At 31.2% G+C, this 26,943-nt stretch overlaps 1 protein-coding gene across 1 annotated transcript; it reads left to right on the forward strand.

The window, feature by feature from the left end:
- The first annotated feature begins 282 nt into the window (after positions 1-282).
- LOC126748314 (KICSTOR complex protein SZT2-like) lies at positions 283-26,909 on the forward strand. Its single transcript, XM_050457458.1, has 30 exons — positions 283-688; positions 5,059-5,234; positions 5,292-5,537; positions 5,630-5,860; positions 7,505-7,661; positions 9,659-9,879; positions 9,981-10,102; positions 10,156-10,279; positions 10,335-10,732; positions 10,824-10,992; positions 11,051-11,269; positions 11,324-11,652; positions 13,456-13,762; positions 13,868-14,076; positions 15,364-16,926; positions 16,984-17,510; positions 18,551-18,692; positions 18,751-18,974; positions 19,031-19,470; positions 19,547-19,840; positions 20,065-21,294; positions 22,388-22,552; positions 22,653-22,884; positions 24,115-24,448; positions 24,501-24,675; positions 24,749-24,962; positions 25,027-25,315; positions 25,400-25,749; positions 25,820-26,145; positions 26,447-26,909. Exons 1-30 carry the CDS (start codon positions 637-639, stop codon positions 26,579-26,581), a joined length of 9,600 nt encoding a protein of 3,199 aa, XP_050313415.1. The 5' UTR covers positions 283-636; the 3' UTR covers positions 26,582-26,909.
- Positions 26,910-26,943: the final 34 nt, after the last annotated feature.

Here is a 26,943-nt window from a genome sequence, read left to right on the forward strand (position 1 = left end):
CAAATAAAGAATATTATTATTATTATTATTATTATTATGTGCTTCATTTCAATATTCCGATATCATTGATTATTGATGAAATTTTTAATTATATTTATTTTTTCTTATATGAAATAATTCATTAGTTTTAATACGAAATCTGATTCCATTCGAGCTTAATTTGCGCGAACTTGTAAGCACAGCTTTACGAGTCCATTTTCCATAATGACCCTGAACGTGTTAAACAATTTCCCATTCCCTCGAATTTTTTTGTTTTGTTTTTAGGTTATATGTTATATTTTCAACACAATCAATTCTGTACTTGATAACTGATACTGTGATGTAATGTACAATGTACCCTAGAAAGTTGATATGTTTATTTAATTCGTTAAGTATGTTGGTTTTCACATAGGAACACTTAACATATTGTGTTGCTGCGAACTCTTTGATCCGAACAAAATACATAGGAAAGATTGGATCATTGCCCGTCAAAGTGGATGATAAATCTACACACTTCATTTAAATATTAACTTTGTTTTTGTTTACGATTTTATTACCCACACAGTGAACCTACTAGTGATAATAATTTCTTCAGTACCGTGGTTAAATACGTTGCCTCTAGTGTGTCCTTTCTATTCCTGTGTATGATGAGTTATCATGGAATTTGATTGTTCAAGCCTGTGTTCAGATGAAGGAGTTGAATTGCCAGGTAAATTGAATTTCAGTGATACTACATTCCCGATAGCTTACTTGAGGCATATAAGATCAAAACCCGCTAAATCCACTTTACTTAAATTTTCAGAAAAATCCAAAAACTATTTAACTAACTTTAAAATCAACTTTAGGGTTAAAGTTTTGTTTATAGATTCTTCGATACTATTAGACTCTATTTAAGTAAAAGAAAATATCCTGAATTTTCCCCGAAATTCAGAAAATGGAAATAAAAAATGGATTTAGTGGATTTTGAAACCAACCATTGGATTTGGTGGATTTTGATCGTAAATAAAATGGACTTAGTGTAGTTTGTCAAGAAACAAAGTTATAATTGAAAATTAAACCAAAGAAAATGTAACAGATGTAACAAAAAGAAATGTAGGACAACTTAAAGATATGTTTTTAAAGTATCTTATCTTATCAGATCACAAAAAGACACACTTCAAGTAAAAAATCTAAACTACTAAATCCGGAACTATCTCTACTGGTTCACAGAGATCGTTTTGGTCATCCACATCGATTTCATAATTTTCTTGCAGATAAGACCCTCCTAGATATTTTTCTAACACTAGCTTATAATAATCTAGACTACCAAAATCTTTCCACTGGGCTCCATAATGTTTAATTAATAGCGATGACACATCCTGTAGTTTATTAATTTTTGGTGGTACTCCAGTTTCTATTGGCAAGGGATTTAAGGAATCTAGAGATTTTCCTTTTTTACAGACAGATTTGCTCTGATTAAGGTCAGACATATAACTTTGTTCTCCCCTTATGGTCACGGTATTATTCCTCCCTCTTTTTAATATGAACCTTTTTGACATATTGAATTTAAAATGCCACTTAGATGGGGGATTTAAAACTTCCTGTGAAGCAGATTTCCAGTCCACAACTGGCACATCTTTACCCAGTTCAACAACTGTTCCATGTTGTCTAAATATATCCAGGTATTTTATAGGTTCTACTATCTGTTCAATATTTCTAATGGATTTCTCAATATCACCAAATACCCACTCCGGAGGAATATACGAGTGTCCAACAACAGGAAAGACAAGCTCTAGTTCTTTTATAGGTGCAGTACTCAACCATTTAAAACACATTGCCAACCTGATGCTGTTCTTATTTTTGCTGACAAACTTTTTCAATACCATCAAAATTACTATGGTTTAAAGTATAAAAAACAGCAGATGCAATTTCATTTGCTCCTTTGCGATGTTTATCCTCAGTCCATGCAAAAATCCGAATATTTTCTGGAGTAAGTGAAGAATGAGAGTCTCCTGTGACTGTTGTGAAGTTATATATATACAGTTGTCTGCTGTAGTATACACTCTGATCTGGAATTTTGGGCAGAGTTAAATTCTTTTGACAATCAAAACTTATTATTAGCAACCCTTCTTTTTTTTCAATGGTGGAAAAGCAAATTTAAATTTTTTATTTTAAGAAAATATGGAAAATTTATTAAAAAAATTATAAAAAATATTTTTGACAAATATGCATTTTAATGATACCTGGAATTATAACCCAACCCAACTATAAAAGCATCAGAAAACAAATTTTTAAGAATTTATATTACTATAAAAAATTTACTCATCATAAAATGACATTATAGGAATGTTTCCTCAACACCTTAGTGTCAAATTCAAATTCAAAATCTACTTTTTTGTATATGTCAATAATATTTATAAATACACATAGTAACATATTTCCATATTTCATATATCACCACAGCACATCCTAATTAAAATCAGACAAAACATATGTACATATACACTAACGGCCAAAACTGGCAAAAACAATTCATTTTAGCCAATAATCTTATGTAAACAATTTCATATTAAAATTGATGATTTTGTATTACATTACTGTTACATTTTATATACATTACATTTTGTATACCATATCTCAGGCAATTTTAGCCACATCAAGTCCCAGAGAGTGTGTTATTACTCTAATAGCATAACAGTTGGATGATTGATAATTTCCCTATTAAAGCGGAGATATGATTTTCAAATTTTAATTGCTTATCAATTGTCAGACCCAAAAATTTGCATGTTTCAGAAGGACTTATTGTTTCATTTTGCAAAGTGACAGTTCCAAGGTTACATTTAAAAGTTAAAATATTAGTTTTAGAAATATTAAAAGTTAATCTATCAGATTCACACCATGACTTTACAAGAATTAAATCTTCATCAACAATATTCTTTAACCTCTGGGTGTCAGTGTCATGCCAAAGTAATGTTGTATCATCCGCAAAGATAGTAAATTTGCCCCTAATTGGAATTTGAGAGATATCATTGACATATAGCAGGATCAATATTGGTTCAAGAACAGAACCCTGGGGTACAACCGCATCCATATCCAGACGGGATGACATGATATCATTGTCAAAGAATACCCTTTGTGTTCTTCCAGATAGGTAAGAACAAAACCAGTCGAGAGCAACTCCTCTGAATCCATGGGTTTCTAGCTTCTGCAGCAGTATTCTGTGACTTACACAATCAAACGCCTTAGATAAGTCACAGAACACCGCCGCCGCACTCTCCCCAGCGTTCAACCCCATGTACAGACTCTCCAAAAAATAGCATCAGATGTACTCAATTTTGTCCGGAATCCAAATTGCTTATGGTTAAGAACATTATGCCGTTTCAGAAATTCCATCATCCTAGTTTTATCAATCTCTCTACAAGCTTGCCAAGTGTGGGAAGCAGGGCTATGGGTCTGAAATTCGATGGGTCATCATAGTTTTCACCCTTAAATAATGGTATAATCAAGGCATCTTTAAGTAAATGTGGAAAGGACCCACTTGAAAGTAAAACATTTATCACCTCAGCCAAAGAATCAAGGATTGGTCGCGGTAGCGCTATTAAGACCTTTAGTGACAGCCCATCCCATCCAGAAGGGTTCTTATTTTTCATTGAGGATAGAGCTTCCATTATTTTACTAGAATATGTTGGTCTAAAGAAAAATGTTTCAGGCACCTTAATGTTGTGTAAGTATGAGCGCGGATCTCTAACAGACTGAGGCAAAGTAATTGATAGACCCAAAGCAACACCCTATAGATAAAAATGATTGAGTGTTTCGGCCTACACCGTGCTATTAGAAACAGAAGGGTTCCCACGTTCACCTCGTAAGTCATTAACAATTTTCCTATCTCTAGACTTATTTCTTGATTTCTTATTTTACTTGAGTAGTATAAGTTTTTTTTCGCCAGTTTCACTGTATCGGTAAATTTTGCGATATCTATTAAAGTAGTATATGAATCTGGAGTTGTCTAGGGCAAACTTTCTTATGGAGTGCAAACACCAAAGATTTTTACCAGAAATTAAGAGACCCCTGCTATAGCAGGGTCTTCTCCTTTTTACTTAACTTAATATGTATTTCATTCAGTTCACACACTTTACCCCTATACATGCAGGTGAGTTCTGGCTTACAGTTAATCTGCAGTATGGAAGAACTAATTTCTGTGCCCTCCTTGTTGACTACTGCTGCAATATTTATGAAACTTTGAAAGCCTGCCACAATATTATGTTATCGTCTGTGAATCTAGTGAAGACCCTAATATGGTGGTTGAATTAATATTCTTAAAGTTCAGTGAAAGTTTATTTGAATATCCTCACACACTCAAAGAAAATAGATTTCATGATCAATGATGATGTGGGGATGGATCGGTACAGATTGCTCTGCTGACGAGTCTGATATTTTTAATTTTTTTATTTGTTTATTTATTAAGTACCGGAAATGCCATTAGCTATAAAATAGAAAATTACAAGTAAAATTTAAAGCTAAATAACAATCTAAGAAAAGAAAACCAAAAAATAAAGAATATAATAATAAGACAACAGTTTGGATATAATAATGAAAAAACAAAAAAAAGATATTGGGGATATTCTATTATTTAGCTTGTGTTGCAGCCCCAAAAACAGATGCCATGTCGGAAATGTGACTCAAGAAGAGTGAAATATGAAGATTGCCAAGTTTCTCACAAATCAGCTTCACAGTGTAATAACCAGAAGATAATTTAATGGCAAGATCAGTTATGTGCACCTCAAATTGATGATATGATTTAAATGACAATTAACTATTTCATTTATTTTTTTTTTGAAAAAAATTCAATAGAAGATTCACTACTCCGCCATTGGTATTTTAGTTCTGGTAACATTACACATTTTAAGCATTTACCCAGACTTTTATGTGTGATTGTCAGAAAACTTCCATAACTGGACCTAGGCTTTATAATAATAAGGCTTGATATTGATATCCAGAAAATAATTTTTTAGACTTTAATATTTAATCATCACATTTACATACTGGCCTGATAGCAGGCACCCAAATTATCATAAATTCTTCACTTTCTTGATTATTTAGAACATGGATTCCAAACTCGTCAAGATTTTTTATTCGGAGATGACCAGCCGGATTTTGTTGAGGCGAAAACCATTTACTTACTTTTACCAAAAGGTGTTCCGATATCACGTGCAGCGCGATTACAATGGCTCCTAGATCATTTGGATACCATTATTACTATATCAACTAATAAATCAGTAAGGCCTTTCCTGACTTACAGTTATACAAAATTTAGACTTTTATTTTTTTTATAGTTTGAAAATTCTCAAAAATTGGAAGTCATCTCAGCTTTACCAAGGGAGCAAAACTTAAATGTAAAATGTACGAGGTTTTTTGTTACTTACAGAACTGAATTAAAATTCATTGCTCATGCATATAAATTTGTATATTGCTTGGACATGAGTCCCAGCCATGCTAATATTGATATTGAATCCAAGGAGGTCTTGTTTGACCAAATCTTAAACAGTTTTAAAATTAGCATAGAGGGTCTGTCTAAACAGGTTAGTGCAGTATTTTTATTCTTAATATGTTTTATAAATATTTATAGCCACAACATATTCAGTATTTGTACCATTTCTTACTTTATTTTTAGTTCACAATTCCAGGAAACACCTTGGTGTTTCAGCCATGCATTTATTTGACGATAGTAGCCAATACTCCATTTTTTATCACCCCTGCTCAGCAAGTGATTTTAAAGGGAATCCAAATGACCCCATGGAATGTGAATGAAATTATTAAGGGTGTGGAGGCACATTTTCACTTGTTGGAAGGAAAAATTGCTGATGCTTGTATGCAGGCACTTGACAAAATTGACAGCTATAGGGTGAGTAATGTATAGTTTATTGTTATTAGGCGCATTTTAAGGTTTCTAAACTTTATCTAGAAAAAATAATGCAAACTAAGGGGATTAATAATATATGTAGTTTGTAACAAGAACAAAGATTTTTCAATTTAAAAAGAAAACCTTTACTTTATAAGAAATCAAAACAGGTAAAGATAACGAAATTAATACAATATTCACGTAAAATGCTTTCACTTTTTTTGCTGCTTGATGACGATCTGGCATTTTGAGAGTGTAATAAAAGTCCACATATTATTTTTATTTCCTGGTATATGTAGGGTCAATTTAGTAAGAAACAACATATAAAACCGGTGTGACTATTTAACATAAATAATTTATCGCATTTTTATGATAATTAATGTAATCAAGCATGTTTTGTAATACGCAAATTAAGTATAAATATTTTGAATAGTTATTGTTTTCTTATAGTATTGTTTTGATAAACGATATAATTGGTACTGGATATATTTTATTTAATGGTATATGCAAGAGGTTCGTAATGTCACGATTGTGAAATTTAAGTGAAAAAATTAGCATTACTTCATTCCATACAAGTAAACGAATATTTAATAATTGGTTTTGATTTACTTCAATATGTAGTATAAATTCGTTTTTTTTTGAATATTTAAATAAGGAACAGCTATGAGGTTACACAAAATTTAAACTAAATATAAATTTGATACTAAAAATAACAATAGTGATTATTTTTAACATTTTTATCGCCTGGCAACTTAATTTCGATGGAACAATTCACGATTTGATGACTTTTAAGATAATATATTTCGAAGGTTATAAAATTATTTGCAGTAAAAATTATTTTCAAGCAAACTAGAAAAAGCTAAATAGTGCTATAATGTACTCTTTGTATGATTTTTTTTTTATTAACTTTGAATGTAAATCAACTTTAAAGGCATTACATTCCTAATAGCATTGTTAATTAAAACGGATTTTTTTAAGAAAAAAGGCACATTTCATAATAATTAAAGGAAATAAGTAACACATTTGAATCCAATATAACTCATATATACCTTATAAAGATAAGATTATAATATGATTTACTGTTCTAACAAGAATATGTCATTAACCCTGAAGATTTGCATTAAACTATTTCCAAAATATAGCTAGTGTATCACTTATTCTATCTGTTAAGATAGGTAATTATTTTTTTCCACCTGTTAAATAAATGCAAAAATGCATCTGGTATTAATAATACTTGCAAACCTTGATCTCCTTGGCATAAACACAGTCACGGAATTTTCTAATAATGTACTACTCGTTATTCATTTCAAACAATTTGTTTATTTTGGCAAGATGCAATTTTTGCATTTTGTTCACACAGAATGTTTTCAAATTTGACTTGGAAATATGACTAAATAGTTTGCGACTTCGACGTAATAACTAGATTCATCAATTTGTCTGGATATAGGGCTAATTTTTTTCTACCACAAACAAATATATGTAATATATATTCATAATTTGACCAGATTGCAGCAAGTATTTTTAAAGAAATTATTATAATTAAAATTAAAGTCTGAAAATGATTACAACCTATCTGGGTATTTTTAAATTAAGTCCAAAATAGAATTTAAGGGTAGCAGAGACCAAAGTTTTACTGTCGTCTTTTAGGTTTGTAACGATGATTCATTAAACGACCCTTCCTCGGAAATATCTGATATAAGCCGCCTTTCGAAAATACCGATGGTGACTCCAGATGCCAATTTTGTCAACATGCTAAGGTATTCCATGCTGGCCATTTGTCTGCTACCTGAAACAACTTTAAGCCGTAAGTTTGCTTTAATTGTCCAACTATATGCTCCTTATTTTAACTTAAAAAAAGAAAAAAATATTTTTAAGACACCGTTAATTTACATTTTGGTCACTTTTTACAAGTTTTACCGCCTTTTTATATACATTTGGTGTAATAAATTGATAATAATAACGTTTATTAATCAACAAATTATATAGAAATAATGTACATGTGAATGGCAGTGCAGATTAAAAGGCAGGTTTCAGCTTCCCAGCAACATAGTTAGGCTAATACAGCCTCTCATAAAATGGATAAAACATATTTAAAATAAACAACAATTAATACTCAAATCACATAAATACTTTAAAATGCAATTAAAATGTTAAAAAACATAAACACACCGATATATATTAAATCCTACATTTTTAAATTTTAAGTTTTTTTCTTATCAACTTTCGGAAACCATTAGTGGATAGCGAGAGGTCAGGTATATGTTTGTTCACTATGAATGCAATAATATAAGAAAACAAGCGTTTTAAAATTTCCTTAGGATGATATTTATTTATAGTTTACTTAAAATCCTTCCAAGTTGCTTTTGTTTTGGGGACCGATTCATTAGTGCATCAACAACACATTTATTCTCTAATGGAGCGATATGCTATAAAATATTACCATTCACTTGTGTAGTAACAATTTGTTTACTCAATTTTAAAATTAACATTACAGACTGAATTTGATATTTTATGGAATACACAATGTTATCAAGTCTATTTGGTAAGCCCATTTTCAAATACAATATGTAATTGTACACTTGTTTGCGTATGTTACGGATAGTTAAAACATTAGAAATATGTTACATTTGTTCTAGTTAAAAACAATACTTCTAATTGATAATTTGTAATTTTGATATAAGATCCACTCAAGTCCAGCAAAAATCAAAAATAGATTGTTAATAAAACTCCATACCCATGTTTAGATAAAGAGCATTATTATTTTTTGATTAGCTTTGTTATCTCGGATTTTAATGGATCATTTTTAAACATACTTATCGTTGAGTACACTACTCTTCTGTCTAGACAGGATCGCAATTATCTATGTTAAATTATTATAATTAAATGAACGTTTGAAACTATTAATTTTCTTGATTTTTTTTTGAAAACATCTTGTACTAACACATTGTATAGAAATAAGTTCTATTAAAACATGCAATATATTTATTTTATAGGCATGTCTACATAGGTTTTCTTTTTATAGCAGGTTAGAATACTATGCGGATTAAGACGTATATATGTAATTATTCAGGCCGGTTTTATACCGCCTAAAGAAATTATGACTTTTAAATAGCTATGCAAATTAAGTATGAGTGTGTATATATAAGAATATGGAGAAAGCGGGAAAATGAAAATTCTATGTTACTGACCATTCTCTAGACAAAAACACATTTTAAGGTTATCTAGACACCTGCTATCTTAAAATTTGTTTATTTATTTTAGGAAATTTAATTTTTCTATGAGAATCCAAATTAATTGATATCGACATTCTGGTTTATCTTATCTTTGACTAGCGACAACTCTATTTTTGTAAGAAATATGTTTCAACTACTTGCTTAGTATATAGTAGTTTTGCTATATTTTTTTTAATATATACGTTATATTATGACAATTAGTAAAAAGTCTATTATTTAAATTATTGCTTATTGAAATGTTTCCCTAGCATGGATTAATTTTTACAAAATGATTAAATCCTCAAGTTTATTATTTTTTCAAATCTTTCGTTTAAACATCGGATATACGGTATCTTTTTATTGGTCTGCTTTTACAATTAGTATTAAGAATTATTTCGACTTTAATTAAAGGATTTTTAAAGACTAATCTGTCCGTTACTGTTCTGTTTTATTTTTTTTTTCTTATATTAAATAAATGATTTATTAGATTAGCCAATTGTTATACTTCTCAAGCTACGTTAATCTGCAATATTTCTGCAATAAAATAATCTATATATTTTTAATACTACAAGCTCTTTATTTGTTGTAGATATTCTAGTCATAACAGATGGAATAGTATCCATGCCAGATTCAAACGTAATGGAGACGATGCTCCATCAACTTCATTACGATGCGATAGCAGTTTCATTTTTAAAAGTAGGATCAAGTTTTCACCCTCACTGCGGTGCTGGCCTAGTGTCTTATATTGACTTACTGTACTTTTTTGCTCATTCTACTTTAGGTACTTGTTTAGAGTCTTTTCCAAAAATAGTAAGTAGAAATAGTATAATTGGTTATTTGTAGTGGGCGAATTTAAAATTTAATGATTCCTGATTATTTGTTTTTCTTTTACTTACCCAGATATTTTTTAGGTACCAGATTCATCATTATCGATGAACTTTTATCAAGAGTCATTTTTAGTGTGGTCCTTTCATAATGGACATGGTAGAATGTCTTTTAAACCCTGTGATAATTCCATTTCTTGGAACTCGACGTAAGTCTGCTTTAACTCTGGATTTTATTTATTAGCTGATATATATTTCATAGTGATGATAGATTTTACAATCAAAGACTTCCTACGCTTTTGACCAAAAGACAGACTGATGAAAGTGCTAGTTGTTCAATACTTATTTTATTAGCCAGACGTATGCGCGAAGGTTTTATTGTAGATGTAAGTTTATTATTCTTCTGAATACTGTCTTTTTAATTTTTAATTTTTTTTTTAGAATCTTTTTTATATGAATGGCACGTTAGAGATTAAACTTTTACACCAGTGGAAATCATCTATTTATATACATTACAAACTTACGTCCCAGTGGCCTATTGAAAAGAACCTGACGCAGTTTGAGGTGTGTGTCTGCGCGCCTTATGAGTTTTTGCACGACATGACTTGCCTTATCAAAAAAGAAACGAAATCCGTGTTCAGGCAAGCAATCATTCAAAGGTTTTGGAGTAGACTATCGCAGATTTCTTCGGGAGATTTGATGTTAGCGAGTCAATTTAGCAATTTTACTGATGGGAAGGAATGGTGGACTTTGCCGGACAGTGTTAAAAACGGATTTCCAGTTTTCTCTTCAAATAATCCCACATATTCGGATTCCACCAAATTTATACTAGTGCCCAGGTAAAATAATTGTTATTTTGTAAAATTATTTTTTTTTATGATTTATATGCTCATTATGAATAAGACTTTTATTCATGCTTGCATTTTTTAGAGATAATTATTGTCAAAGATTCATCAATATCTGGCAAGGTGTTAGCCAAATGGAGACGAACCATTGGAGAAAATGGTTTCACATGCATAAAATATCATTGATATTGACTCATGATACTCCATTACCCACCAATTTATATATGTCAAGCTGCTCATCTCAAAGATACCAGGTGTGATACCGACAGTTGTTATTCGATATACCTCTTTATTCAATTTACTAAATTGTAGGTGGTTCAATGTCGACAAGCAGTTGTAGCATTATACGAAATGCTTGCGGAATGGGCTTCGTTTGTTCTTATTGATAATCATACTTATTTAAAATTGATTTATACTAATTTAGAGAAGCCACCAATAGGATTTTGCATCGTTAGAGTTAGCTCTAAGTTCCCCAGTGCCGTTTTGAACCTTGGATTTTCTACAAATATTCCAGGACAAGTGAGATATGCAGTAAGTCTTTTAAATACCAAAGAACTACAGATAACTATGAAGTTTCTTTGATAGATTTGTGACGACTTAAAAGCAAGTCTTTCATCCCTCTCATACCCCCCAAAAGCAAACGAGTCATCATGTTGTGTCTTGCTTCAAAAACCTCTTGAAAAGATTCTTATTCGTTATGAAAGAGTGCCGAGTACCTACACCACAGTTGTTTTTCCGGATGGCACGCAACCACCAGACAGTTCAAGTGGATTTAGTTCGTCTGTATGCGGATCGCTTTTTACTACCTTGTCGAGGTATTTGTTCCATAAGAGGTGGATCTGGAGTGCTAGTTTTCCTCCAAATCCACGATTACCCGATGCTAGCATATCTAGGATATTGAATATACTTACTAGGTAAGTAATAAGCACATTTACAAATCTTTATTATTATCTTTTACAATGCGCAAAATATACAATAATTTATTTAAATCTTAATACATTTGTAAGCCTAGGATTGTCATTTAAAGTAAAGAAAATAGGGTTTTGCTTTTATTTGTATCTACCGCCCACCTTCAAGTGGTATGCCAAAGTTTTTTGATGATTTGGAAGACCTCCTAAAATTAATCATTATACGATATGATTATGATCTTAACATAGACTTGTCAAAACTAAATTTGTATACCAACCGATTAAAGTTTACCTTAAAAGTTTTTACTTTGACATAATAGATTTCTGAAGCAACAAAGAGTAACCTGGAAACGGGCAATCCAAGTCTAATTGATTATATTATATCTATTAACAATTTGTTATCTAAAAAAGCTTATTCAATTCCTATCTCACAACTTAACTTATTCTATTTTTGAATACAAACATGTGGAAAGAAAGGAATTACAATTTAAATTTCGAAACTTTTTAAACAAAACAATATAAAAACAAAGCTACAAAGCTTTTCCCAGACGATAGAGTACCAACTAGAGCAGAACCATTAGCTAACCGTTATCTTTTTTCAAATATTGAGTTGACAATCCGCATGAACGGCAATAGAGATTATTAAAAAAAAAATAATTTTGAATCGGAAAATGGTTGAAAATTTTACCAATTTTCCGTAAAATATCTGTAGGGGTAAAAAAATAAATCCAAAAATAACGTTTAAGTTATATATTCATAGCAATTTTTTTGCGTGATTTATGAAATGAAGACGTCTTTAAACTTGATTGTAATAATAAAAAATGACCCGCTTATTTAGGTATTTTAAAAGTACGTAATTAGTAAAAAATAAGTAAAACTTTGGCGAATATCTTTTAAAAAAGGTTAAAGATCATTTTTATTATTTCGTGAGTGATCTGATTAACAAAGGAATACTCCAGGAATCTATACTTTTTTCAAATTTACGTTTCAGATATGCATAAGGTAATAAAATCGTATTCTACTTTGAAGCAATATGCAAATGATTCCCAGATATACGTTCCAATAGCTTGCTATAATTTACAAATAGCTCAAGAGTGGTGAATACTGATTTAGATACCTTATAAATCTATATTTTATATCTTTCCAGACATGAATAATAGAGAGAAAATACGGTGCATATTACTCTAAACAGTCTAAACAATGTACCCGTTCTAATAGTAGCGGAAGCAAAAAATCCGGGGTAATTTTCGAAAAATCTATATCCTTTACTTTACATGTTAAAATCAAAAATAAAGCTGCACATTTACGGTTAAGAAAACTTTTCAAAATAAAAAAGTATCACAGAAACAAAAATATTTACTTTGTGACAGCCTGATTTTTTGTCTCTCTTCAATTATGGAGATGTGATTTATGGAGAGTCGTTAAATAAAAAAACTAAAGTCGTTAAATTAAAGAGCCAGATTCAGGAATTTGAACATTTACACCCATGCCGTAACAATAATGATTTTGACCTACCTATACTAGCTGAACTATTTTTACAGAAACTATTTTTCATTATTTTGTGTATTTTATAGTTATATTAGTGAATAAATTATTGTTTTAGTTATGTTTTTTCTCTTATTTATATTTTTAAAATTGTACCAGGATCGTCTCATCTGTACCATGCGTTTACGGGTACATACTAACGGTTTGGTTCATAATCGAGGAACAGTCCTATTTGCCATTGTAAATACTATCAAAATAAAAATTATTGTTTAATTTAATATTTGGCAAATAAAACGTATTTGAATTTGAATTTTTCCGCTTTAGGATGCGCTTAAAAGAAGGGTATCACTTCGCCTACTCCTCATCCGGAATAGTGACAATGGTTCTGGAGGTGCCGCTAGAACCTCAAGCTAGCTGTGTAGTGCAATATGTTTTATTTCCGCCATGTTATAGTTGGGGGGATGATAGTCTAAGCGGCTCAGAGGAAGAGCCGGAGCCTGTAGCTGACATGGAGGCTGAACTTCAAATGATTACTGAAGTCTGGATTGAACCTCATTATGGTTCTGTCGTACCAAGCAATTCTAGGATTAGTTATTTTAATGGCTTAACTTATTATCAGATTGCAGATGCGGTAAGTCATATACATGACCTAATTTGTTAACTTCCTTAAATATTGTAATGTGTTTTGTCGAAGTGGGGATTATTGGACGCTAATTATATCATATAATTTTTCCAGATCAGCAAAATTGATTTTCGTTGTATCAACGTGCTATTAACAATGGAACACATATCTTTATTGTGCCAAAACAAGACTGCCCATAATTTAAATGGCGAAAGGGATGTTGACACTCCTAGGCCTAGTTTTAGTAAGCAGCGTTCCTATTCTAGAAAAAATAGTCGACTGACACCTTCAAGGCATCAAAATGCACAAGTACCTGAAAATGGGTAAGAATTAAGCGTTTATAAAGCAAACCGCCTTTTTTATTTATTTTCTTTTTATGATGGGAGTTTATTAGTGAAATTAGTAAGTAATATTAGTTAAAATTTAGTCAGATCCAAACCTAATTTGAGTAAATATTAATTTTTAAGGTTTTCTAACTTTTTAGTTAGTTAGTTTTTTAATAGGGATAATTTTACTTGAATATATAGATTTATACCGACGTTAACGAGAAAATACAGATGCAGTTAATTGAACATGTCCAACAATTTTTGAAGCTCAATTTTAAGACGTTAATAATCCTAGTAGATTTGAGCTCCACATGTTTAGTTATCTATTTTCCTGGTTATTACATTAATTCAGAAAATAAAATAATCTCATACACTTAATTATTGAAAAGAAGAAGAAAAAAGATTTATTGACGTATTAAGTAAAGACGTAAGAAAAGAAATATGAACCTAACTCTTTAGCGATATCTTTCGTATCTTATTTAATTCAATCTTCAAGTCCAATAATTCTTAAATACGGGTTGAAGGTTTTATCTATCGATCTCTGAGGCTGATGGTCAGCTTTCTCTTCTTAATATTTTTTAAGGAAAAAATTACAAAAATTTGAAACTAAAATTTATCATAAACCAACTGATACTAATAGTTATCTTAATTTTAACTCTAATCATCCGATAATAGTAAACAGAGGAGTGGTAAAAAGTTTATATGATCGTGCAAACATTATTTGCAATAATTAGAATCTAACAACTGATAAGGATTTTATTAAAAATGTTTTAATACAAAACAATTATCCGAAAGTATTTTTGAAAAATGCTTTTGATAAGCGAAGAGTTTGACAAAAAAAACCAACTTTGAATTAAAAAAATTCTTTGATTTATTGTTTTGAGAATCATCAAATTGCAGATTGAACTACCGAAACGGTGGTTCAAATTGGGTTTTCTTATTCAATAAATAGGTTTTTCGTTCTTTTTAATTTCAATAAAAAATAAGAAAAAACAAGCTCAGAGGTCGATATATAAAAACTCAGCTTCTGGGTATATATAAAAAAATTATTATACTTCAAGAATTTAAGAATTGTTGGACCTAGATTAAATTAAATATAACGAAAGGAATCGTTAAAGATTTAAGTTCATATTTTTTCTAAATACGTGAATAAGTCTATTTTATTCTTCTTTCTTTTCACTAATTGAGTGTATGAGTTAATATTTTTTTGAACTGTGAATTCGTTACAATAATATAGATTTTACTGTTCCACATGTTTATTAAATTGTGTTCCTTTTATTTCAGATCTCCATGGTATCCTATAGTAACACCCCGAATTGAACACATTCCATTTAAATTTGACCCAATAGGTTTACTACACTTATGCCAACAGACTGAAATGCTCTTCTCCATGCTGCGAGAAGAAAAATCAAATAATCACAAAAAACCTCAAAAAGTAGATAGGGCTAACAAATTACTTTTAGACAATATTTTTGAACACTTTTCTTTACTTCACGATAGAGAGATAGAACTCTCTAACGAGGAATCCGAATGTTTTACCAAAGAGATTATCACTAGACATAAAAATAAAGAACCTCATAGCTGCCCTATTGATGAAAAACAGTTAAACGACGACTGTAGCTATCGCTGGAAGTGTTACGTGAAAGGTGTCTCAATTACGCATGTTATATTAACATTTTTACCAGCTTCCGTTGAAGATTTAAAAGCATTAGTTGGAGTTGAGTCCAGTAACTTGGATGAATCCGATGAACGAGCTGCGTCTAGAGGTAGCAATATAAGTGATGTACCCATTAATACACCTAATATGCTTTGTCTTCCACTATATGTGTTCGACTGTCCGTTAAAAAGGCTAGTAAGTGCTTATGTGGATAAAGAAAACAACTCTTCTTATTTCCTTGAGGATGTTTATTTAGATCATAGATTTAAATATACAGATTCTATAGTTGAAACTAAAGAAAAGTTACGAGGCAGCGATACTGAAAGTTGCTTAGAAGGAATCGACTCACCAGATTTACGCAATGTAAGAGAACATTGTACCGCCTTGGAGATGACACATACAAAATGTTTTGCTTTGTCTTTGTTCCTTGCGTTACATATGGGTATTTATATACATAATTATGATGTACAAAACGCAATGGACTTATGTGACGAAGAAATCTCTGAAATTGATATAACAGATTATATCTTAAAGACTTGTTCACATGCTAGAGTGTCAGACGAGGATCAGTTATCTATTCAAGCTTTAAATGAAGCATATCCCTGTAATGATCTAAAGAAGTGGCACATGCTTATTAAGAACAAATTTTTTAAAACTGTTTGCTCCTCTTTTAATAAAATTCCTAGTAATGGGGAATATTATTACTTCAAACATTTATCAATTCAACCTGAAGATAAGTCTCACGATAGTGATGATGAAGCTAGTATTGCTTCAGAAATTGAGTTTATATCAGAGAGAGATATGAGCATTTATTCAGAAGGGCCACATTTATTAACAAAAACTCTTAATTCTGGGAATATTGACGTAGCTAGCATGAGCGATGTTAGTCCTTTGTTTCTTCATTTTGTCTGCACATTAAGATATAATAACAGTGAACAAACTAATACTTCGCTCAGAGTTTTGCCTACATGCTTAGGTGAATTAATTCAGTCTCTTGAAAAACCTACTGCGTTTTTAATCAAATCAAGAATTCAAGTTACATTTGACATTTTTTGCCTTACATTACCTTCAAGGATTCAAAACGTCCTTAATGACTACTCGCAACAGGGTCTTCGGACTACCTCATTTTGTTCCGATGGAGGATTTCAACGCACCATTAGCAACACGTCAGATCTTAGTGGAATTTCAGAGTAAGTTTTAGGAAAAGTAATTACTTCATATATAAATTATGTGTTTTTGGTATTTAGGATAACTTTACCCCTGAAAAGCCTAACGGAACTTCAAAAACAATCTGTTAGTACACTTTGTAGTGAAATAAAATGGCTACTCGAAGACGAAATTTGCACCTCCTTACTCGACGTCGATCCTATCACAACCGACACTTTAGGATACGTTATAGATCACGTGATTAGCGGTGACCAAGCTAGACGAGCATCTTGCAAGCTGAGCCCTATTGCATTAAGTTTCGTATACACCACAGAACAAAGTTATACGAAATTCTTAGAAGAATTCCAGAGGCTTAACTTACCAATTGGGTATCAGCTTTGCAAGGAACAAGAGTATTATTACGTCGCAAAAGAAACGGAAGAGTTTTCAAGAGAAAACGACACGCTATATAATAACTTGTCGTTTACTGCCAGAAGTAGCAGTGTCACAGAGTTTGCTGTAAGTGCCAGTGGAAGCAACTCATCGTTATTAGTAGGTAGTGTTAAAGACATTATGTCGCAACAAAGTGACAGTAGTGAGGAGGGAAGTGTTACTGGAACTGATGGTGGTAAGTTATATTATACTTATATGTATTCAAAAATTTTATAGCATATAGTTGCAGTAGCTTTTTTCAAAAACTAATAAATATGATTCCATTATTTCAATTTTCTACTATAATATATACACTATATATTATAGTGTTTAATTTTTATGAAGAATCTGAAATATCGTATTACCAAGATTCCTGGAAAATCAACGAGAGTTAGGCGAGATTTCATATTTTATACCGTTAACTTATATTTGTATGATTATTTCTCTAATAGCCTTACAGGCCTCAGGTTTTTATCAGAATTTTATTGTAAGGGTTTAATTGTTGAATTTTTATCCGCTAGGTTTTTTGGAATTTTTGTGTGAGCCTTATTTTTTTATTTCTGTGGGATTAACTGTTTCTTATTCAGTTTGATTGTCTGATTATTTATTTTGATTTGATTTAAATTTACTTTCTTTGAGAAATCTAAGAGATAATAATAGAAAAATTTTATTAAAGGGGGTTCTTTCTTGATTATTGTTTCGAACTCTCTTTCATATCTTTTTAGGGTATGAAATGTCTCAGATAATATATAGTAATTTTTATATAGGTAAATCATTACAATTTACTCCAGTATCTCATATTTTTGCTTATATATGGAATCTCCCAATTTTATCTACATTTGCGGTAAATCCTATTTTTTTAAATGTAGAAAAAATCTACTATAAGACCTTTGATTTAGAAATTTAGTAGCAAGCATGTATTTTCAGGATTAAAATCTTTAGCCCGAGTTTCAATTATTTTCTAAAAACCTTTTAAAAGATTCATTATTTGTTTGTTTAGGATCTTTGTTTCATTAATCTAGTTTTTCTATCTAAATAGCTTATATACAGCTTGGCATTGAAGCTGCTAGGGAGGTAGTTTTATTTTTAGATATGTATAACATTCAATCTAATTTTACAATGAAAATGTAACGGTTTATATAAATTGTATAAATAAAGCCAAAACAACTAAAGTTTCGTTTGTATCTATATGTGTCAATATTTCTTCTATAATTTTAATTCTATTTAATATTACAGGTTATGATGAAGACGTTAGCGAAGATGACGACGATAACTGTCAGTGGCTGGAAAACCTTAGCAATAAAAGAAAACAGCTACCTAACTTTTGGTTAATTCTTAAAGTCGACCAGGACTTTGTTTATGTTTATTTTCACTGCCGGTAAATCACTTTTTCGTATTTTTTACCCATAAAAAGGTCTGAAAATAATTTTTTAAAGATTTGTCGAATTATCAACCCCACAAGTAGAAATCTATAGTGACATTGAGCGGGCAGTATGTGACTCCATAGTTGACTTGTGCAAGAAAGTAAATCAGCTCTTGCTTTTGCAATCTCTATATGAATCCAAGACGTGTGATCCACTTTTAGAGGCTGACGATTCTTCTCATAGTGAAAATAGTATTTTAAGCAATAACTCATCTCTAGGCAGAGCCAGATTTGATCGTAAGTTTTTGATCCGAGACAATAACGGCTATTTTACAATACGCCATCGATTTTAGCTGATAATAGTGATGATTCGGATATTATGCAGTTTTCAAGGTCAATGTCGGATGCCTCTCTAAGTCTAAAAGCTGGATACTTCAGTTGCCCGGTTGTCTGGGAAAAAGAATTTGTTTTACATCCTCGACTAAAGACGGGAGGAACAGGCAGTAAATCCGGTGCGTCACGGGGCATTCAAGCATTAAGAAATATTTTAGAAAAATTCTCAGTAGTTAACCGGCAAAATATGTTCGTATGCAAAGACAAAGAGGACAACGTGTTTTATTTAAGGCTTTGCGAGAGTGTCAACCTTCATATTAGTGGCAGCAGGATCTCGATAAAACCTGATAATGAGAGCAATACCTTCTCTAGAAGTCCTTCTATATCGTCTTTACCGGCCGGACAAAATAGTAAACCTAATCTGGCTAGTTCGAATCAAAGTATTGCTTCCCTTGTATCGGTAAGTTTTAAATTATACTTCTTTACTAATTACTTTTGCCTACACATCCTTACAATATCCACACTTTTGTCTGCAGTCTGATATTGTAAGGCCAAGAGTTCGATCGTTTGGGGAAAAAGAAACTCGCCAATTTGACTCAAAGGATTCAAGGGAAAGAATTAACGAAGACACTCTCATTTTGAGGGTTCATGGTGTCGCTCAGGCGGGTAGCTACGTTCAATGCGAACTGGTTCACGTTCTGCAAAATAAACTAGATGATGCTGTATTAGAATTTCTTTCTTTGGCCATGGTTCGAAACCCTCTGTGCCCTTTAACTCCTGAAGATGTTAGGTTTATTCAGAAGCCGCAAGAGGCTGACTATGTGATTAGGGTAAGTCTTCTTAAGAAAATATATCTATTTAAAAGAACTAATAAGGTTTAGTACCCAAATATATCCATTAAGGAAATTTTTTTTAATAATTGAAATTAATTAAACTTTTTTTATCTTTATGATTTAATAAAGCCAATTTCTGCTGAAATCTCATTCTTTACTTTAATCTGATGTTTTTCAAATCATTTTATGTTCCATTAATTAAAATATATATTCTTTTTCAGCTTACCATGCAGGATTTTGCCCTTCAATGGCACAACTGTTACTCTTTCATGCATTACTTAAGACAGAACTTGCAACCTATCTTAAACGTTCCAAAATATACCGATCCCCGCTCAGAAAATCATTTTAAAGATTATACTGCGGATCAGAATATGCTTGCGATGCCATTTGAAAATATTTTTATTTACAATCAGACCGCATCGTCGAGTTCTGGAAGTCGGGGTATCGCGTGTATCGTATTAGCTCTTAAATCTTCTCCAGACCCTATTTCTGCAGCTGAAAATGAACATTCACTGGAAAATGTTTTTATTTTAAAACAATACGAAAATAGCGTTAATAGTAGAGTGATTTTAGATGAGGAAGAGCTACCAGAATCCTATTTAGAGTTCAGGGTATGGAAGCAGGGCAAGATCAATAAAGAAAATCTGGCTAAGAAATTAACTGAGGCAGTAAGTCAAGCTAATTGGGACATCGTTATGGAGTATTACCTGCTTAAAAAATCTTTATGTGTTGAAGAATTCCGACCAACTCAAATTCATACTAAAAAGAAAATTGAAATAAATGCTTTGAAACTAGATCTGGAAGAGGAAATAGAATACTCTTGTGAAATGAATTTAAATATTGATGAATATATAAGGGTAAAAGCGAAAATGTCTATGCCTAAAAAAGTTGATGCTCTTTATTTTCCGAACAGAAAATACAACAAAAGGCATTCAGTTCATCCGGCTGCTTTAAAGGTATCAAAAGCACTTGTTATTCACGATAATGAACAAGTAACCAGTACAGAAGGCTTTGAGGATGGTGTCTTGTCTATTGTTTATTCAAAATTCCTACCTTCGTGGTTAGAATTTGGAGGACAGATAAAAGCCTCTGCTGTGAAAAAAACTGTGCTAAAGTTAATCAGCCGTCACATCCCAAGTATTATAGTGAAAGAACTAATCACCTTACTGGGAGACATGCCTAAAGCATTTAGAGCTCTGTCAACGGATGCCATTAAGTCGAGAAGCGAAGATATATATGTGCCATTTGTTGCTTCCAACGTTGTTCAAAAATATGTAATCATATCAAGAAGCTTTTTAAAGTGGCAGAATACAGACGATACTCCATGCGATATTCCCGATGCTTTAAATCCTCAAAATTTAAAACATACTCAAAAATTTGTTCCCATTTATGTTGATGGTGTTTGGGTTCCTAGACAGAAGATGTTTTGGATTTCAATTGAGAGTGACAATGTAAGTTTATTTATTTTGTTTAATGAGTTCTATTAGGTATGCAGGGTTTTTAAAGTTAAGTCGGCACTATTGCTAACTTCGTTATGATTGGAGCTACAAACTCGGTTAAATAGACAATCTAGTAGTATTTTTACCGTACAATAGTGAAAATCAAACAAAAATAAAAGAACGCTTTCGCGAGTTATGTCAAAAACTTATTTTATACGTAATTTTTATTCTTTATGGATAGCAAATTGAAATCTCAACTTGTCATATGACCTTGCACCTTAAAATCAAAAATTAACATGCAATTGATGATTTTTCAAAATCGTTAGGGTGGCTGTATGCCTTGTCATTAAAGAGAAAGATAAGAAAAATAACCAGTATGTAAAAAAAGGATTCCTTTATTTAACTTAATTAATACATTTTAAATTAAATGCTCTGGCGATGATCCTACCATCAATATTATTGATTGAATCAATTACGCTTAGCTGAAGATTTGCACAAGAGCCTCATGTCGCCTGTTATATACAGCATCTTTTAAATAGCCTCAGAAGAAAAAGTCTGTAGGCATTATGTCAAGTTATCAAGGAGACATACGGATAGGATTGATTGATAGAACATCAATCTAGCGAATGTTATGATGGCAGGAGCTCCATCTTGGACATTAAATTTAAGAAAGCACGAAGTGTGATAGTCAAGATTTCGACGTACTGCTCACCAGTCAATGCGCTTGGTAAAATACAGGACCTACAATTTTTAAGCCGATTAAACCACAACAAACATTGATATTAAAGCGTCTCTGCGGATTATAGGTATAGAAGTTCATCCGATTTTATTAACTCCAATAGTAAATATTTTTCCTATTAGGCATGCCCCTGGTGTAGAAATTTGATTTATCATTCCAAAGAATTAAGCCTCAAAAATTCCAAAGTCTGACAAAAATGACAAAACTTAATACGCCTTTCCTGATCTTGAGTTTTATTTCATTTTCAATGTCATTTCAGCGGAAAAAATAATACTAATTTGCCTACTTAACCAACTTTGTAGCTCCAATCATAACGAAGTTAGCAGGACTAGTTATAAATCATTTTAACTTTATTTTTTTTCTTAGATTATTATTTATACCTACAATTGGGCAAAAGAAAATGTGGAAAAGCTTGTTAAGCACTGCAGTAATTTGGTGCAGTGGCTGACACTGCGCTCCTGTTTTCTCAATTCGGGCATTTCTCAAAAATTGGGATTGTTTTTCAACCAATCTTTAACTAGAAAATGCTTTGTAAGTAACAAATTTTATATGCGCATTAAATAATTAAATATATAAGTTAAATTTATAATTTTAAAATATATAATTTTATTGGGTATGTCTAAATTTTTAGATGCTTTCAACAAACAATTATTACACCCTAATAGCAAACTTGGATGCGATGAGTAAATTTCCGAGAGATACTCAAACTCAAAAGAAATGTCACCAACCAGGCTTCAATCTTCCAGTGATTTTAGAAACGTTTAGGGATAACTTTTGCAATACGAAATACACATCAAATGATGCGGTTGCAATTTTGACCATTGAAATGAGAGAAATGAAGACTTTAGAGAAAAAGAATAGAGGTATGTAGTAATGAGATTTAATTTGAAGTGTGTGTGCCAATCAAAATTTCTTTTGTTCTTTAATATATACTACAAAAAATAAATATGTAAATTTTAGTAACTTTAAGTTGGCGATAATGGCGCCCACGTAAAGTACGGTAAAATAACTGCGTATTTATTTTGACAACGTTAAGGAATTTGTACTGTGAACTTTTCAGTTATTGGTTCTGTGAAGTTTTATGTAATAAATACCCTAAATTAAAATAGTTTCTGTATGATATTCAGTAATTTTCGAATAAAATTTATCTAACGTATAACTAAAATTAATGTGATTCCATAATATATTACTGAAAGCGTATATTTTTTCAGGATAAATTTTACCGTCATATATACTGCTTTATTTTTATTTTTAAGATATTGCTTATTGAATATTATATAGATAATATTCTGTATAAAAACACATATTTTACCAAAATTATCTTCTTTCACAAACGGCTATTTTACAATATTTCCTTTTTTAATATTGTGACATATAAACAAATGAAGTTCTTAATTAAAAACAACAAAATAATATTCTTAATAGATACGAATAATTTTTAGATTAATTATACATACTAAATATATATGAACGCATATTAAAAATCGGATTCTAATAATTGATACATAACCCACAAAATGACTAAAGAAGAAATTTTCTTTAAAGTCTTTAATTTATCTTACCAAAATAAAAAATGCCAGGCTCGAATGTTTTTAGCTGTATCAGTTAAAAAAATCTTTCTGAAATGGAAATGAATTGGAACAACAACGTTTTTGAATTCTCGATTCAAGCTATTAACATTATATAACACATGTTTTCTAACTGATATAAATACCACTTAAAAAACTATTTAATTTTTTTTAGCAATACATTTTTTTTCTTTCGTTCTGCTATATTTTTGAATTAGTTTGATTGATTCGAATGTTGACATGTGCAAAAATTTATTTTTTATCTATAAGAACATTGAGGCTAGCTGGTTATTTTTTATTTGGTGTATTCGCGTTAAATGTTTTCTTAATATCTTATAAGTTTGCAGTTCTAATCTACAATTAAAAAACCCTAATTTTATAAATGAAAAATACTATTGCATAACAAGTTACATATTTTAGGAATATATAGTTTATAGAAAGTGTAAATTTTCTCCTATTTTTTTGTAATGTATACAATGTCTTTTAGTGACTTTAAGAGATTTTCTGATTTTATTAATGTTTTAGATGAAATGAAGAAGTTACACTCAATGTATCAATCAAGGACGGGAAGTACATCAGTCAGCCAACTAGACTTATTAATGCAAAACTCTAGAATAATCCATTATGTACATACGCCCTTGCTATTCTTGGCAAGGTGGCGTTTTAAATCTGCTGCCACAAGAGATCACACCTTATACCCATCAAAGGCCATTCAGTTAGCGGATAAACTCTCGAACGAAGAACGAGAGCTCTGGCATACGGAGCTCTGTTTTATTTTTTTTAGCGAATATCGTAACTACTTGCACACTTTAGGATTTACGCCTTTGCAGATTGACAGTTCTCAAACGGGTATTCCGAGGTTAGATTTAAAAACTTTTACCGGCAGATAAAACTAATTTTAGGGGTTTTAGTTTGTGGCTTAAGGATAAGTCAGTGTATAATTCCACGTTCTACATTCAAAGAACAATCCTGGGCGGCATATTGATATTTACAGTATCATTTGAGGAGCCGTTTTTTGTTACAAAACTATATGCTATAGAATGTAGTAGGCTGCAAAATATTACTTCTAGGGCTTCTGTAAACGGGGTAGGTAACTTTTTTTTCATTTTGACTTGAATCAAAATCAGAATAATTAATTTATTGTCTTTTAAATATTTAGTTCACCATAAGTTTTTTGGATGAATGTGACAAAGTGAAAATATTGATGCATCTCCATTCGTTTACCTACGATTACCATTTGCGCCTGATGTTTAACTACATCTCTGGGAATCACGGAAAACTCCCAGATAAATATAACGTCCAGCAGTTTTTACATGATTTTCTTAAATATTATAATAAAGCGCCTAATTTTGCAAGGAACTTAGTACATGCAGGTAATCTATTAAAACACACCCTACCTCATTAGGATTGTATGAGCAATTTTTTCATTTTCTTTAGATACATTGACAATTGATAATCTTGTCACTGAGGGAAAGCAGCTTTTCGATTATTTGCTGCGCAACGTCAATCATTACGGCTTTAAAGTCCTTGAAATGGACGATAGTCCTCCAGAGTTTATTTTAGTACAAGTTACAACCACTCGTCAAGTTTTTTATAAAGATTCACAGGATAGGCAACATACCGACGATTTTGATATGACTTTGGTCATTTACAATCAATGCGCTCCGTATAAACCTACTGATAAAGTCTTGCATTTGAAGTACTATTTAATACTCACTGCTAAAAGGTAATTGACAATATTTGTATTTTTCCATACAAAAAAACTGTTTAACTCTTGTTGCAAAATTTACCATAACTTATTATTTTTTAGAGACACATATCCAATGTTCGAAAATGAACAAAAATTAGGCAAATTTCGTACTGTGTCGTTTACTAGTCCATCGTCGGGTATTGAAAAGTCGGTAAACGAATTAGAAATTAGTCTTGCCAGATCAGAATTAACTGAAGAAAGTGAATACACGGAAAGTGACGCCGATGAAATATCATTAGACAGGTGCTCAGGAGAAAAACCGCTATGTAAACTCCTCGCTAACGTTGTTATAATGCAAGAAAGTGTTAATTATTTGGGTTATTATTCATCTCATGAACAAATAATGCAGGAGCTGATTTTGGAGAAAGCTGAAGCTACCCAGAAGGATATTATAGATATGGTGTCTAAAGGTAGGTTAAGAACCAAGTCGTATACAATATTTAATTTAGTTTGCAATGTTTATATTTTGTTTTTTTTTAGGAATGGTACACTGCCGAACGGATCTTCTTTGGAACCGTCTTATATCTCCTCAAGAATCAACGCCTTTGACGTACGATGAGTTTATCGAATTAAGCAAGTTAACCAAGTTAATCCCGTTATCTCAGTTAAATCAAAGTTTGGGTTCGTTACTAAATCAGTCACTTTCGTGGTACCAGGGCCTTGCCAAGTTATTAGTGGTGAAATATGCCGAACAATACAGGCTGTTTACCTCACCAGATGAACGTACACTCTATTACGTCATTTTACATCCAAAATATTATGGGGCGTTTATGTTGCTCAGCATCGATTTGCATACAAATCGAGGTGTAAGTAAAATTTTCCTTGCAACGTAGTTTCATGCGCTAATTCTGCATCCATTGTTTCTCAATCAATTACCCAGCAAATATTTTGATAATAATTAAAAATGCCTTATTTGTTTTTATTCTACAAATAAGCAATTATTACTATTTATGGTACAGTGTTATAAATCAATTGTGAACATAAAACGCATGTTTTGAATCTAAATCTTAATAAACGCTCAATTATCTACCAACTTAGCTACAAAAAAAAATAAATTTTTTCACATTATTATTTAAAATATTTATTTATATTATCAATTTATTTTAGGAGCTTTATGGAGCATATAGGGAAACAAATAAAAAGGGACCAAATTCTTTGGGAATCGGCTACGAAAAGTCGCTCCTGGACGGGTTTATCAACTGCATTTCCTTCTACATCTGGTCTGGAATGATATGCGGATGATAATTAATAAAACCCAGTGTCGGTAATACACACATTTTCATAAACACAATACTGAATAACTGAAGTGGAATAGTCAAAGATCTTATCAATTTGTAAGCTTTCGGATAATTACCTCATATTTTAATAATTGTTTAATAATTGTTTATTATAGTGTTCTGTTTTTTTTTATTATTTTATTTTATGTTGACTTTCTTTCATAGAGAATTTTTTGTACGCGTTACAAGGTCTCAGGATACTGTGATAATTGTACAAAGATGCCTGGCTACAAATTTGTTAGTACAAACTGTGGTCTTTTTACGTGCCATAAGTAAACATTTCTTAATAAATATCGTTGTGTTTTCTTACTTACCCGTCCTTTATAA

Source organism: Anthonomus grandis, chromosome 22 (genome assembly GCF_022605725.1).
Source record: "Anthonomus grandis grandis chromosome 22, icAntGran1.3, whole genome shotgun sequence".
Lineage (NCBI taxonomy): Eukaryota > Metazoa > Arthropoda > Insecta > Coleoptera > Curculionidae > Anthonomus > Anthonomus grandis.